At 42.6% G+C, this 15449-nt stretch overlaps 1 protein-coding gene across 1 annotated transcript; it reads right to left on the bottom strand.

Moving 5' to 3' along the window:
- Nucleotides 1-10717: 10717 nt before the first annotated feature.
- On the bottom strand, nucleotides 10718-14930 carry LOC117862445 (uncharacterized). The gene is made up of 7 exons (XM_034745925.2): nucleotides 14738-14930; nucleotides 12692-12921; nucleotides 11979-12126; nucleotides 11766-11881; nucleotides 11374-11436; nucleotides 11202-11270; nucleotides 10718-11062 (listed from the first exon to the last, which is right to left on the bottom strand). The coding sequence occupies exons 2-7, from the start codon at nucleotides 12884-12886 to the stop codon at nucleotides 10985-10987; spliced, it is 669 nt and encodes a 222-aa protein (XP_034601816.1). The 5' UTR covers nucleotides 12887-12921; nucleotides 14738-14930; the 3' UTR covers nucleotides 10718-10984.
- Between the last annotated feature and the right edge of the window lie 519 nt (nucleotides 14931-15449).

The raw sequence follows: 15449 nt of genomic DNA, 5'->3' as shown, positions 1-15449 counted from the left end.
TGGACGAACTCTGTCCAGGAGCTGTTTGAAGTAATGCAAGAATATTGCAAGTTAGACAAAGGGATGAAGGAGGAGAACTGACAACCTCAACGCCTAGAAGAAGCAGAAGTAAACGCAAAATCAGTGGGGGTATCAGAAACCATGGCAAAATGAACCTCTAAAGCAGCAAGGCGGACCAGTCAATGTTTCTGGAGGGCCAAGCGAGGGGCACAACCATAACTACAATTACAATCGAGGGGGTGGCAGAAACAATAGAGTAGGATGAGGAGGAAGAGAAGGCAGAGGACACCAGAAAATGTATTATTATTGGCTTCACAGAAGAAACAACGGGCATCACACGCACTAGTGCGCTCCTGCCATACAGAAAAAGGAGTATGCGAATGAGCAGAAGGGGGCTTCGGCAGGAAGCACATTAAACCATGTTGCAGCCACAGAGCAATTGCAGGCGCCGAAGTCTTTCACGTACCCATCTTTATAGTACATGATGCAACTGTTCATGCAGCAACACATAATCCAACCGTCAGCTGCCTCCGCCACCGCCGCCACCACAACTAACACAGGCTTCGGTATTTGTGCCGACATGGCCAAACAGCATGGTGTCGGGGGGATATGGCCCCTCCAACTATCATCTCCCAACGAAGAGAAAGGATGAGAACAATACTTCATCAGTCGAAGGGGTTTCAGAACAAGGTGGGCCCCTTGGGATGGTAAACATCATCAATGCCATCTCCGGAGGGTCAAACGAACCGGTGCACACGAGTAAGAAGCAGAGGCAAGAATATTACCGAAGTGTATATCACATCTGCTCAGGGAAATATTTCCATTTGCCTTGGTCACACATACCAATCTCCTTCACGACAGCAGATGTCAGACTACAGCATTACCCTCACAGTGATCCCCTCATCATCAGAGCAAACATCGGGGAAAACTCAGCGCATTTCTTCGGAAATGATGTTGTCCGTATCCTTGTCGATAATGGCAGCTCCGCTGATATTTTGACATGGAAGTGTTACATAGAGATGAAGTTCACAAAGCAAGACTTGCAAAAAGCAGAACATCCACTGCATGGCTTCGGTAACAAGAGAATTGAAGCCAGGAAAAATCAAAGTAAATGTCACCTTCGGACAGGGCCCGATGATGAGGATAGAAGTCATCACATTTGATGTCATCGATTTCAACTACCCGTACAATGCAATCTTCAGCAGGAACACAATAAATAGTTTCACGGTAGCCATCCACCAAGGGTACTTGCTGATGAAGATACCTACGGCAGCCGGAGTACTCTCAGTATATGGGGATTAGAACGAAGCACGAAAAGTAGAAAGAATCATGTCAACCTTGAATAGGCAAGTCCATGTCATTGATGAAGGGCAAGATGAAGAGCAAGGCTCTGAGGCCAAGAAGCTAGCTGAGAAGCAGATGAGAGAATCGATGAAGCATACAGAGCAGGAGAGAATGGAAGCCCTAGATCACACAAAAATTGTACGACTGTGCGAAGATGTCCCGGAGAAAATAGTGACAACTGGGAAGGAGATGGAAGACAAAGAAGAGAGGCGTCTCTTGGAATTCTTGAGGAACAACCACGACGCTTTTGCATGGTCGTCTAGTGACCTAAAGGGGGTCGACAGAACCGTCATCGAACACGACTTGAACACCGATCCGAAGGTGAAACCAAAAATGCAGAGGCAAAGTGTGGCAGAACTGTCCAAATTAAACCGGCTTAAGTGCGCTAACCATCCTCTTAATGATTAATCCTATCAATACACACTTAAAACGGTGTAATCTGACAGTCAGTCGGGTCAAGCCTGATACAACCACTGAATATCTCAATCGAACAATACACCACAAGTCTCACATGAAGGTGAGCATAGATAATACAAACATCACAGAGTTTACATAAATTAAGGTAAAACACTCTCAAAAAATATTTCATGAAAAAATGCACACATAATTACGCCAATGACCATGATTATGCAGATGATTAACTTTTAATTACGATGCTAACACCAACGGTGTTACAAAGAGGCCAATGTTTGATGATAGATGAAGAGCAGCAGAAGCGGAACTGCAAAAGCTGCTAGTTGCCAGAATAATAAGAGAAGTGCAATACCCAATTTGGGTAGCAAACGTCGTAATGGTACCGAAGAAGAATGGGAAAATTGGAATGTGCATCGATTTCACAAAACTGAACAAGGCCTGTCCAAAGGGCCCATTTCCTTTGCCAAGAATCGATATAGTGATAGATCAAGTAGCAGGCTGCGAGATGTTAAGTCTACTAGAATGTTTCTCAAGGTACCATCAGATATGGATGCGACACTCAGATGAGGCAAACATAGGTTTCACAACACCCTTCAGAGTTGTGTATTTCGTTCGAATGCTAGAGGGGCTGCGGAGTGCTGGCCCAACTTTCAACAGAATGATGAAGGTCAGCCTCGACACGCAACTAAACAGGAATGCTTCGGCATATGTAGACGATGTAGTGATCATTGGCCTCAAAGACACCGACCATATCACAGACCTTCGGGAGACATTCACCGACATGAGAAAGTACGGGTTGAAACTTAATCCGAAGAAATGTATCTTCGGAGTTCGAAAGGGAAAGCTGCTGGGGTGTATGGTCTCCAAGAGAGGGATTCAGGCAAACCTAGAAAAAATTGAGGCAATTCGTAGAATGCACCCTCCGAAGTCCAGGAAAGAGGTCCAAAAATTGATGGGCCGAATAGCATCGCTCAAAAGGTTCATCTCGAAGTCAGCAGAATGAAGCTTGCCATTTTTCAGGGTCCTAAGATCAAACATCAATTTTCAATGGGGCCTAAAGCAGCCAAAAGCATTCGAAGAGCTGAGAGAGTATCCGGAGAAGCTTGCCATCATGACAAGCCCGTCTCCGAAGGAAGAATTGCTATTGTACATCGCAGCAACGGATACAGCTCTAAGCGCAGTATTGGTAGAAGAATGAAGGGTAGATGACAAATTGACACAGTTACCTATCTATTATGTCTCCGAAGCCTTGAGTGGCTCCAAGATGTTTTACACAGAAATGGAGAACATGGCCTACATGGTGGTTATGGCTAAGCGAAAACTTCGACATTACACTACAAGAAATATATTGATCTATGACGAAAATTTTATGACAAATCTGTTCTTGTCATAGTTCTAGCTTAAAACGTCATAAAGTTTCACAGCCGAACAAATTTAGTGACAAAGTTACGGAACGTCATAAAAGTTGCTACTGTAGCCAAAAGAAATCATCACTCAATGTTACATGGTGATTTTATGACGATATAAGCTCGGCGAAAACATCATAAAGCAACCAGGGTCCCACATGTAAGTTTAAGCTGATAAATAGGGTGGTAAAATAAATGGAAAACGTGCTCCTCCCGTGGGTTGAACCTGTTACCGATCGAATGGGAAGACTTTACCACGACCAGGTCCCACATGTAAGTTTAAGGTGAGTTGGTGGTAGAAGTTCTGAGATGAAAAAAAGGAAAGGATAATTAAAAGGAATGAGTGTCCATAGCAAGGCTCGAACCCGTGACCTCTTTGATTGTGCTGAGACAGCACTACCACTAAGACATGAACTATGTATGTTTTTTAGATAAGATATGTTTTACATATTTTGCTTCTAATAAGTGTGGTCCACATGGCAGTTGCAGGCCCAAGCATGGGGTATATTTCTCATTTCTCGACACAACGTACACTAATGCAAGAGACTCGCCAGCACCAGGCTTCTATTGGCTGTGGCAAAGACTAGAGCTAGCATGGGTGCGCAGATCTGCAACCGCCTATGGCGGGAATGGCGAATCCTAGCGAGCCTAGCAGCGAATGGAGGAGCAGGACCCTCTCCAGTTAGCTCAGTCCCCTGTTTTGTGCCGCTACTTTCCCCTATCATCCTAGGGAAGGAGATTTTTGGATTTAGGGATATGGTGACCTTAGATTTTGATTTCTAGATTTCTAGATTTTGATCTAGTACCCTTATATTTCAACCTGGTACTATTAGATTATGATTTCTAGATTTCTATCAAATCACTTTTAGCCACATAAACATAATCACTTCTCTCATAGAATCAACTTCCATGGGTACATAGAAAAAATCATGTATCTAGAAAAGCCAAACGACCGAAAATTTGAAACATAATTTGATAGTTCATGTATTTTATTAGCACCCACCAGTGTTTGGAGTAGATTCTAATAGCAACAGATCATCGTCACCTGATCATGATGTTATTGATGTGGATCCTGAAAACAAGTGCAAGCACGGGTTGGCTTTCCATGTGATGTATGATTGGACAGGCACCAACCCTGGGTGCCAGTATGCATGTTGTTGCAAGGTAAACGACAACTTGTTTGAATTCTAATAAACCATGCATCTACTTTTGATGGTAGTGTTGTAAACTTGTAAATGGTGAATTGTATGAACGTAATCGGTGACTATAGAATGAAGGGATGAAATGCGCGTAGTTCAGGTAGGTTGATCCTGAATAGGATGCTAGAACTAAAGGTATTCTGGTGGAGCTGATGAAGATGAAGGAAAAAGCTAAAGAGGAAGCAAGGTCGGGGGAAAAAGCATGGAGAATTTCTAAGAAGGTGGCCAATGACACAGCCTATGAGCTGCACTTGATGAAGTGATACTTTGGGGAGGCAACCATTTCCCTAATGAACATGAGGAAGAAAATGAGAAATGATGCTCTGATGTCTCATCTAAAAATGGGAAATGATACTAGGAATCTGAAAGATGAAAATGATGCAAGGATGTGGAAGGAAAAATGCGCAAGGGATTACAAGGAGCTTGAAGTGACTGTTACTGAGCTGCAGGAGGTGAAGGGACACCTGGATCATGCCACCATTGTGGTGAAGAAGGTCAAGGAATCACTGCAGCAGGCCGCATATAAAAGGTCATTCAAGGATGATGACGAGGCATAATGTGATGTTTGGTGTTATTGCTAGGTAGACAGTTGAGAGGTGGGATCATGCTTGTGTTTTGGTGGTTGATGATACTATCTGGCAAATTATGATAGCTATTAATGATGATTATGAACTTTGTAATGATGAATGGCTATGAAATTTCATCTTATGAAACATATTGCTATTGTGATGTTTGCTGCTGGTTGCTACTGTGAACTTTGTTATTATTGCTAAGGTAGAATTCAAAATTCAGATACGCTGCATAATTGAGGAACACTAATAATAAGGATATTGGTAGTATATATACAAATGCGTTACAGGTGTTACAAAATCAAAGATCACTAAACTACTAATAGCTAGACAACATCCATATTCCTCGCGACCAAATCCAGTTCCTAGGAACCTGCGTAATGCGGATTGTAGGATCATTGTTCACATCTGCCACATTTCTTATTCCCAGCTGGTAGATCCAGTATTGCTCCTCTTCATCATGCCGATAAGTTCCTAGGAAGAAAATGTGATTTCCCTTCAGGTTAGGCAAGTCACAAATGGCATGCTCTTGTACAACAATGCACTTTCCAGGTCCAAATATTATGATCTTATTCTGGAACTCTGGAGCTGTCTCCCAGGGAATAGGCTGCCAAATGTCACCGACGAATGAATGCAGAGTAAATTCCACCACCTTAACATCTCCCTCGTTGATGTCCCAGGACCCGATGTTGTGCATCCTCTCCTCCCGAACAACAAAGAACAATCAGTCTTGACCTTGGAGTAGAGAAGAGTTGCTTATGTCAAGAACCCATGATAATCGGAGTCCAACGGCTTGAGAAGGTGCTGGAAGATGATGCCCCAAGTAGATCCGCATGTGTTTAGAACAAACTGCACCAGAAATCTTCAGAAGATATGGTAGTCTAGTCGAATTGGCTTCCCAAATGTCAGATGCAGACAGGCAATGACCCTAGCGATGGAGAAGATTTCAGGGGACCCTAGCGATGGAGAAGATTTCAGGGGCCAAAAGATAGTTATCACAAGAAATGACTCTGCGCCATTAGGTGTTTCCAAACCCAAGATACAAGCTTCGACAATAACCATATGACACCATTTTGGAAGTCAAGGAAGGATAATGTGCTCCCGAGGAGACAAAGGATTCAGCAGGAGCACAGAGCTCCCATCCCTGTCATCTACGATGACTAGGTGTCCAGATCCACCGCAACCAATCAAACTACTCCTTTTCCCAGCCAATGTTGGAAAGGAGACCTCAAAAAGCCGGTGATCCGAGATGGATGCGAATGTCACTGCTCCAAATTCACCGATATCTTCAGATTTCAGAATCCAAGGGTCAAACGGGTGTGCCTCACCTGAACAAGTGCAGTTCCAACTCTTACAGACTGCTTTGAACCTGATGAAATCTCTTGCATCACTGATCTTATTGGGGATGCTCACAACAAGATGTGGCATAAGATTTGCCTAGGAAGGAACCATGATTGATGAGAGATTGACTGGACAGCCAAAAAGAAGGTAGAGGAAGAACAATGGAGGACTCGTAATAGACAGAGAAGGGGGAAGTTATGGACGAGGCAGAGGTTGCAGTTCCAAGAAAGACAAATGATGACCGAGTGGAAGCGGTTGGCGAAGGTCCAGTGTATTGATGTTTTGTAGAAAGGACCTTCTTGAGTAACAACTACATGTGTCTGTTCGTGTACACCAGATCGTCTTGTTTAACTACTTATTTACCAGACTGGAATTTCCTAGTATATAATGATGATATCACAAAATAAATGTTATCATGAAATGAAATTAACTTATTGGAAATAGCGCAATGATGTGGCACTTATGGAGAGATTGGATGCCCGCTTTATGATTTTACATTTCTTTGCGGGGCAACGAAGGGATGGCCTCATCTATGTTTATATTATTACCCCTGTCTCTTCGCTTGTATTGGAAATAGTGTGATGAAATTATTTATTGGAAATAGCGTAATTATTGGAAATAGCGTGATGAAATTATGTATTTGAATCCGTGGAATGAAATTATGTATTGGAAATAGCTTGTATGTAAAGAAACCATAAAACGAAATTAATGTATTGGAAATAGCGTGATGATGTGGCACTCATAGAGAGAAGAATTAGTGGTGGAATAAGAAGAAGAATTAGTGGTACAAGAAGAAGAACAATTAGTAGTAGTAGTAGAAGAAAAATTAGTGGTAACAATATGTTATCATCTTGGATCTATATCCCATTGCGTAGCGGTTTTCTTTTATCTTTGCACAACTATTTTGAGACCACGAAGGCATATTTCTTGCACTTTTCATCTGGTCTGTTAACAATCAGGGCAACAGACTTTCCTCCTTCCTCACTAAAGATTTCTCACGTGTTCGAAAAAGATATCTTGGGCCAGGTCAACATACCAATCACAAACGACACATTGAGGATGGCCTACTAAATGATTTTATTACTTTGCGGGGCCAGTTGGATTACCCCCGCAAACTCTTTAGCGCTGGACTATACCACCACAGTTGTCTCTGCCTTAAGTTCAGACCATAGGTCGATTATACTCCCACCAGGACACTACATCAGGTCCACATGCAGATGAGGCTACAACTACAGGATATACCTACTGCCTCTTGCTCAGGCCAATTCAAGAACTTGGGAGCTTTCAGGATGAAGCTTAGATGAGGCTACAACTACAGGATATACCTACTGCGTGCTCAGGCCAATTCAAGAACTTGGGAGCTTTCAGGATGAAGCTCGAATGGTCGCCCCGGTCCACGCTATGATGAGAATGAGAACTTCAAGATTTTAACTTGCTATGTGCTAAACAGGGCATGATAATCTACCGCATGGAATTTGCACAAACAAGCTTCATGGTAAGCGTCGGGAAGCCCTTCTGAAAGCCCTACCTCAGCTTATGGATGAGGTCTATAGACTTGAAGCTACATGAGTAGCCAAGTCACAAAGGATTAAGATAGTGTAACAAGCTGTAGCTATAAGAGGCAAAAGGATTGATTGAATGGTTAAGTTAAGATCACCCTACAAGCTAGCATCACATACTGGCCGGGTGGGTACGGTACGGATTTAAATTTAGTTCTTAAATTTGATCTGATCGAATGCGAATTTTACGGATACTCCGAGAGATAATCAGAAGTGTATTATACAAAAACTAAAATAGTATTATCTGACTACTTCAGTTAGCCCAATACAGCACAACCCGACCCAATATGCCATCTAATAGCTAGCCTATATCTTAAGCCATGAGCTTTATATAGCACAAGCTTCATAGAATCATAGTCCACGCCATGGCACTACCTCATTGCATCATGTTACGCAGTAAGTTGCGGTTGCGCAAACTTAAACTAGCTGCAATGAATGTGTGTCCATGAATGGGTGCCCATCTCCCTAGTAATAGTGCTAGTACATCGAGTTTTTGTTCTTAGGTTTGAGGTTTCTTTATGTTGAGTTTTTTAGTGTTAAGATTTTGGTGCTCCCTTCTCTTCTCCGGCAATGAGGAGGATGTAGGAGGCTTTGGTTTTTCTATGGCAAGACCGGCGAGCTGCTGATGATAAGTATATGCTTGGATCGATTATTGTCACTTCGGAATAAAAACGGCATATGGGTTCTTCTCCACCTTGACGATGCTTTCTTCAGCGGCGGCAACAATTTAGTGAGGCGGGGGCTAGCAGATCTGAGGTTCTTACAAAAAATGCAGTTCTTGCTGATCCTTTTATTGGAGTCCGGCAGTGTTTTTGGTGCCAAGAATTGTAATGGCTTCTTTGACAGTTTCCTTCGGCAAGATTTGGCACCTTCTACCCTCTGGTGCAAATCACGCCTGCGTTGTTTTGTGATGGATCCCTAGTCCATACTCTTCCGAGTTTTTTTCAAGATCTTAGGCGTCAGTAGCAAGTGGTTATTGCGGCCATCAATTGCAGGGGAAATCTAGGTCTACTCCCTCTATAATGTGCAATTCAACCTCTAGCGAGTAGCATGTTTCGAAGGGAGAAAACAGTTTCGATGAATCTCTTTGTATTTTTCATTTTTTTCTGATTGTTGTTTGTTAAATTGCCTAGTTTTCTTTAATATATATTAGATTTGAGACACCTTATAGTGTCTTTTCCAAAAAAAAAACAAAACAAAACAAGAAACCATCACAGATGCCCAACTCATGAGGCTAGGCCAGCTCATTCCATTTTTGTGTATTGAAAAAAAAATCCTCATAACCATGCACATTATTACATTTTGCGCTATGTAGAGCAGCAAGGAACCTCTTACGTGTGAAGACGAAGTGCAAAGCATTTGGATCTATAGAGTAGGGAATACGAACGAATTCCCGTTTATCTTGCCATCACACATCGGATAGTTGGAATTCCTGGTTTCGAAAAATGAAAGAATCCTAGTTAGACTTGGGAATGCCATCGATATCCTATTATGCATTTCTGATTCACAGGCGCCCGAAGAGTGAAGTCAGGTCGTCTAAGACAATGCATGGACAGTATGGTGGCCTCCTACACGTCTCCGTAGTCTGTACTGTAACTGATGTGTCATGTGCTGACACATTGGAATTGTATTGGAGAAGCACTCGTACTGTTTCCTATAATTGACCAAGAGGATTAACCAAAGATTCATAGAACGAGGCTCGTGTCTGATTCACACCTGCTAGTTTCTTGCGAGGCACTTTGCTGCTGCCTACCTTGTTCATCCTCCCAAGAAACAAAGCACTAGATGACGAAGCAGGACGAAAGAACTTTCCACAAGTCAATGATCGATCACTCAAAAAAAAAAACTCAATGATCAGACGTGACAGTCCCTAACATGATCACTGTTTGACTTGTTACTTTGTTAGCAGCCTCCGGGAATAAAGAGTCCCCGATATTAAAAAAAAAGCACTTGGAAAGAAAAAGGTGGGGAAAAAAATCCTGAAAAAGGTTTACAAAAAGAACGGACGGGGACAAATGCAGTAGGTAGGTTGGTAGTGGCGTTATTTTTTTTTTAACTTTCAGTAGGGACACTCTTTATGGAGAAGACGATGGGCCCACATCCCCTCACTCACCTCATCTCCTGCTGTGCCTGCTCGCCCGGCTGGCTCCTGCACACTGCCCAACACACGCCACGCGCATGCGCATCACGCCATCTTTTGTCCCCCGCTCTCTGCCTCCGTGCTCCAGGTGCACGGTGCAACCACAGAGTGAGTAACGGCAATGGTACGAAGCACCAGGCTGACTGGGTCCAGTGCACCTAGTTCACCGGCTTATCGGAGTTCATTGTCGGTAGGGTACCTGCCCTTCCCCACCTGCCCCACGGAGGTCAATGCAAGTAGTGCACCTAGTTCACCGGCTTGGAGTTCCTTGTCCACGCGCATGCACCGGCTTAATGTGTTTACTGATTGCATTACAAAAGTTTTATCTCAGTACCTCGTCTAATCTGGGCCACATTTTGGCCTCTATTATGTCAAAAATTTACCAGCAATTCTGCTCAAATTCAGGGTTAAACTTTGCCAGAGTTTGTCCACCTTGCTCATCATTTTACCAAAATTCAGTGAAGTTTCCAGGTGACTTCAATTTTTCAATTTCGGTAGAAACCAACCAAACAGGCCTGCATTTCAGCGTGGTCCACGGTGGGTGCCTGCACGGAAATCTAGGGCAGGCTCTCACGTCTCCTGCCACTTTTTGAGGCAAAAGAAAAGAGTCCCGGGGTAGAAAGAGACGACACAGCACATTAGCGTAGTATGGCCCTCTTTGGCATGGCATTAGCATAGATGGGAATAAAGATAAAAAAAGGCAGGCATTCTGTTGACCATACCACTTGCTAGGGCTAGGTACATATACTAGTAATATCTCTCCAATAATTGAGATCTGTCAGTCCGACACTATGCCACCACCAAGGGTTTTACATAACTCATCATCATTACAAGTAAGAAAAAGAAAAGAATTACATATTAAGTTCACCTCTAATTCTTTCTGTTCAGGCTATCCCAAGACCTTTTTTTTTTCCAGTGACCAGGCACCTGCACATCTAAACTCTTGACATCTGTACCACCAAGGAGGAGATGAGAAGCATGGATCTGTGCAGCAGATGACCAACAGACAAGGCTAGGAGCTGTTGTACAGGCTCTTCAACCGCTTTGCTGTGTGAATGAAGCCCAGGATGACCTGCAACTCGTCCAATTGCTGATGATGTTTAGCATTTGGAGGAGGGCACATGCAAAGATTAGATGGTCCCTTTTCATTGTCGTCTCAAGGGAATTGTAGACATGTTCTGTTCTACATGGTGGCAAGCATTAGTTGGTTGCAGTAATTTTGCAGCTACCTGTGACTGGAAATGCTGCTGTGCCCCATGGAAGAGCTCCTCCTTTGATGGACTGGGGTTCATGCTTGCCTGCAAAGGTTTTCGGCATTAGGTGGAAATTACAGCACGCAAAAGTTTAAAACAAGGCTAGTTGGTTCAGCTTCAGCACGTATGGAGCGGTCAGGCTACTCACAAGGTTGAAGTGCTTCCAGTATCTCCACAGCGAGGGTGTTCCGAGCTTTGTCAGATTTACTTTCTGCAAACAAATAAAGTAACAATACACTTGCTTCAGTGCAATGCGATGTGATGAAAAACACATGAGTAAATTAGGACATTAGCAGGTGATTCAGAATGAAATGACACTGGCACAAACTTGTCCTTGAATTAAACGAAGCAGGCATGCAAGATGCCATGGTTGAGCCGGCAAAACTGCCTAAAGCAAAAAAACAAAACCCACCAAACCATGGGCCATACCACGTGATCCTAGTTTACACTAGCTCTGAAACTGGATGGCACTACCTTATCTATAAAATTGTACTAATCTACTACATGTGTTTTCAAACCACGATAGTGATTAATGATTACCGCTCGCAGCTTCGAGGTCGGATGAAAATTGCCTCGGTTGCTCGATTTTGCGCAGGAGGACCATGGCCTTGTATGCCGAACCCTTGGCTTTGTTGGCTTGTGGTAGTCTATGCTTGCTATTTGCACAAAAGGAGCAGAAGAAAATCAAGCTCATTGAATTATTGGTAGTTTGGAGCAACTAGCCAAAATGCAATTGCTGTGATGTGGTCTTACAATAATCCATGTCTTTCTCGCCCATGTCGGAGCTGCTGCACAATGAATTATTGCCATTGATATCATTGTCATCTTCATTGCCTGTTGGAGCTTCCAAGATACTCAGAGCATTCCTCTGCAACTTCACCTCTACACCGTTCTTTAGAACCTGATTTGGCAAGAATATATCAGGAACTGGAAAAAAGAAATCACACCCCAATCATGTGTTTCACTAAGTCTACACATATCTTGTCTGCTTCGAGTTCTAAGCTAAAAAAAATTCAGAATACTTGGTGGTACAACTGGCTTTTTAAAAGCAAGCATAAAGCATTGAGTCTTGGTTAGTTCACGTGATGATTTCTAAAAAAACTAAACCTCTAAAAAAATTGCTTAAATAGACTATCTACTTTCGGAAAAGAGAGGTCAATGTTGTTCTTTTCACTTGTTAGACACCCATCCCAATTTTACAATATTGACGAATCAGCAGCTAAGCAAAGTTCCAGTGGAATGACTAATAATTGCAAGGAAACTCATGTTATGACGGTATTTCTGAAACAAAAACAAATACTTGAAACCATATAAAATTGTTTAAGTAGACTATCTACTTTCTGAAAAGAAACGCCAATGTTGTTCTTGTCACTTATTAGGAACCCATTACTAATTTACAATATAGACAAACCAGCAACTAAGCAAAGTTTCAGTGGAATGCCTAAATAATTGGAAGGAAGACTCACCAACCAATGCCAGCCTCCAAGGCCAACAGCCTTCTTGACAACACCTTGTAGGCCGACCAAGACAGACTTTGTTCGGTTGTTCCCAGTGACAATAACCTTGGTATGCCGGGGAAGCACCGAGAGCTCCTCATCGCCACTCTCATCTCGCGGAAGTGACAGAACACTGGAAGGACATAGTTGAGTCCCCATCATCATGTTGCCTCTTTGGCCTGATCTCCTCCTAGTGAAAGCTGTGGAACCAAATTGAATTCAATCAATACACAACCAACTCAGTACACGAAAAAGGGTATGATTGACTTGCAACAGCAAACAATAAATAGCATCGTAGATCCAATGACAGAGCAATTTCCAAAATCAGCATAAAGTTCAAAAATTATTGCAGAGTGCAAGAACCAAGCATCTGAAATCTGGTGGATTGGTTGGCTTTGCTAAAACAGTGCATATCCTGATTAAAACTGTGCCAGCTGGAATCAATCAGATTGGTTGGAACCCCTCTCTTTCCACCGACTCAGATCATTTGAAACTTTCAAATTGTGAACCCCGAACCCCAATAAATGCTAGCAAAATCTTCCAGCATGCAACACGTAATTTCCTATAAAGTTCAGAGAATTTTTATGCAAAGCAATTTGCAAGGGTCAAGTAATGCATCCTGAAAATGACCCAGATGATGTGATGCCGCCATGCAACACGATACGGATCTGACTAAATCTCTCATCCTGACAGTATCACAAACAGACTAGAGACCATTGCTGACTCCCAACCACTAACCATGATGGCGATGAAACAGCAGAGACACTTATCAGGCCCCACCACCAGCTAAGAGAATTGCTAGTTACTTGCTGGATTAGCAATTTTGAAAGTGATGTCTGTAAGGAATATGTGCAAAAGTAACGTGGATACTAGCCTTGCCTGAATAATAAAATATTCGTGAAATAATACCATATCTTGATCAGATCGTTCAAATGTATTTCTGCAAAATTGCTCAATTAAGTATTCTCTTCATAATAACCTTGGATCCTGAATCTAAAGCTATGTGGAGCCTCCTCAAGAATTTAAAGTGGTAACTTTTTGCAGGACCAGATCTTCAGTAAATTCGCATTGAAAGTGAGTGATGGAGATTTCAGACAACAGTAACAATCAGGATGATTATAACAGTGAAGCTACAGTGCCATGTTGCAGTTCATTTTCTCCAATTGATATTATGAGCTTTTTAAAGCAGTTCTAATCCTAAAGCTACAAGATCATATCTGCCTTCTATCAAATGCAAGGATCTTACCCACCCAATTAAAAAAGGAATTTACTGCTAAACCCAAGATAAATTTCGCAGTGGAGAAGAAACCTGAAATGATTTAACTTCACAGATCAAGCAGTTTCAAGATCTTATTGGTACAGCAAAGATTTTAATTCTACCAAGCATAAAGCATTAGATTTGCATGCCAAAGTTAGAATTTCACTGGAGATGAATTTTAGTTCTAAAATGGGATCTTCAACTTTGGTGAACTGAACTTGTACTCTGCCACAACACAACGAAAGATTCAAGATACAGGATCCTAGTACATGCAATTAATTGCACCTAATCTAGTTGCAGATTCCAACTTGAATTTCGAAATGAGCATAGAAGATGCGAATTCGAAGTGTACGGGACATAATTTATTGAAGGAAATCCATGTCCAAGCAATTAAATTAAGCACAAGAAGATTGATCCGATCGAGGATCGATACCGGAAGATTAGAAAATGCAACTCCAATGAGAAATTCCAGACTCAACCATGCAGTCCTCCAACTCAGCTGGAAGTGAATCCATCCGAATTCAGCAAGAAAACCCAAATCAAGGCACCAAACTCAGCAATTGAGCAGGAAAAGAAAAGGCTGCAGCTTTAAGCTGCCACTGAGGTAAAACCGCAATTAAACCGTGGAGACAGAATTTGATCCAGAAAAATGGGGCGGATCCAGTACATCCGATAACTTCTTGGAAAGAATCGAAGTTAGCGGGTATAATGCAAACATATGCGCGTAATTGGATCAGATCCGAGGACAAATAACTTACATTAGGGTCTGCGGTGCTCGATTTCGCACAGGGGAAGGGAAGAGGAGTGCCGGGCGGGCGCTCGTCGCCGGCGAAGGGCGGCGTCGCTCTCCCAGCCGTCGTCGCCAGGAAAGAAGGCCACGACAGAGAGAGAGGAGGAGAGAGAGAGAGAGGGAGGGAGAGAGTGCACGCCTGCACGGGAGGAGGAAATAGGCCTCCAGGGCCTCCTATTTATTTATCAGGCATCCGAAACTTTGCGCACACAAAACAAAACGAACAGCCCAGCTGGCCAGCCCAAGTGCGCATTTTTCACTTTATTATAATACTAGTACTACGATTCAAAATAATATATTTTGCGATCTTTCAAAGATAATCCATGTATCCAACAAAAGCAATATGAAATGAAGAACATGTTATACAACCCCTTCAAACATATTGGCCCTCTGTCTGGACTTTGGGGCTATTCGGCTGGACTTATAAGCAGGCTGAAAAGTTGAAACAGCTAATTTGTTGTGAGAGAAAAATACTGTTCGGTGGCTGATAAGCTGAAGCGAATAGAGCCTTTGGCGCTGATCCTTATGGCCCAAAAAAAATAAGGTTAAACCAAACTCGATACAAAAATTACTTTTGCACTTAAAAAGATCGGACGGTTGAGCTTGAGCTCACCTTACTACTGAGCTCGATTTATTGTGTAAGTTTGAGTACTAGACTACTAGTTTCAGGTTCCTAAGAA

This window comes from Setaria viridis, chromosome 7, assembly GCF_005286985.2.
Source record: "Setaria viridis chromosome 7, Setaria_viridis_v4.0, whole genome shotgun sequence".
Lineage (NCBI taxonomy): Eukaryota > Viridiplantae > Streptophyta > Magnoliopsida > Poales > Poaceae > Setaria > Setaria viridis.
This window is presented reverse-complemented; position numbering and strand designations above follow the sequence as displayed.

Bases quoted from the DNA above. Each gene is read 5' to 3' on its own strand.
- LOC117862445 (XM_034745925.2), bottom strand. From the start codon at position 12,886: ATGATGATGGGGACTCAACTATGTCCTTCCAGTGTTCTGTCACTTCCG. The intron at 12,127-12,691 runs GTGAGTCTTCCT...TTGCCAAATCAG, and splicing joins TTGGAGGCTGGCATTGGTTG to GTTCTAAAGAACGGTGTAGA. The intron at 11,063-11,201 runs GTAGCTGCAAAA...AAACATCATCAG, and splicing joins AGCAGCATTTCCAGTCACAG to CAATTGGACGAGTTGCAGGT.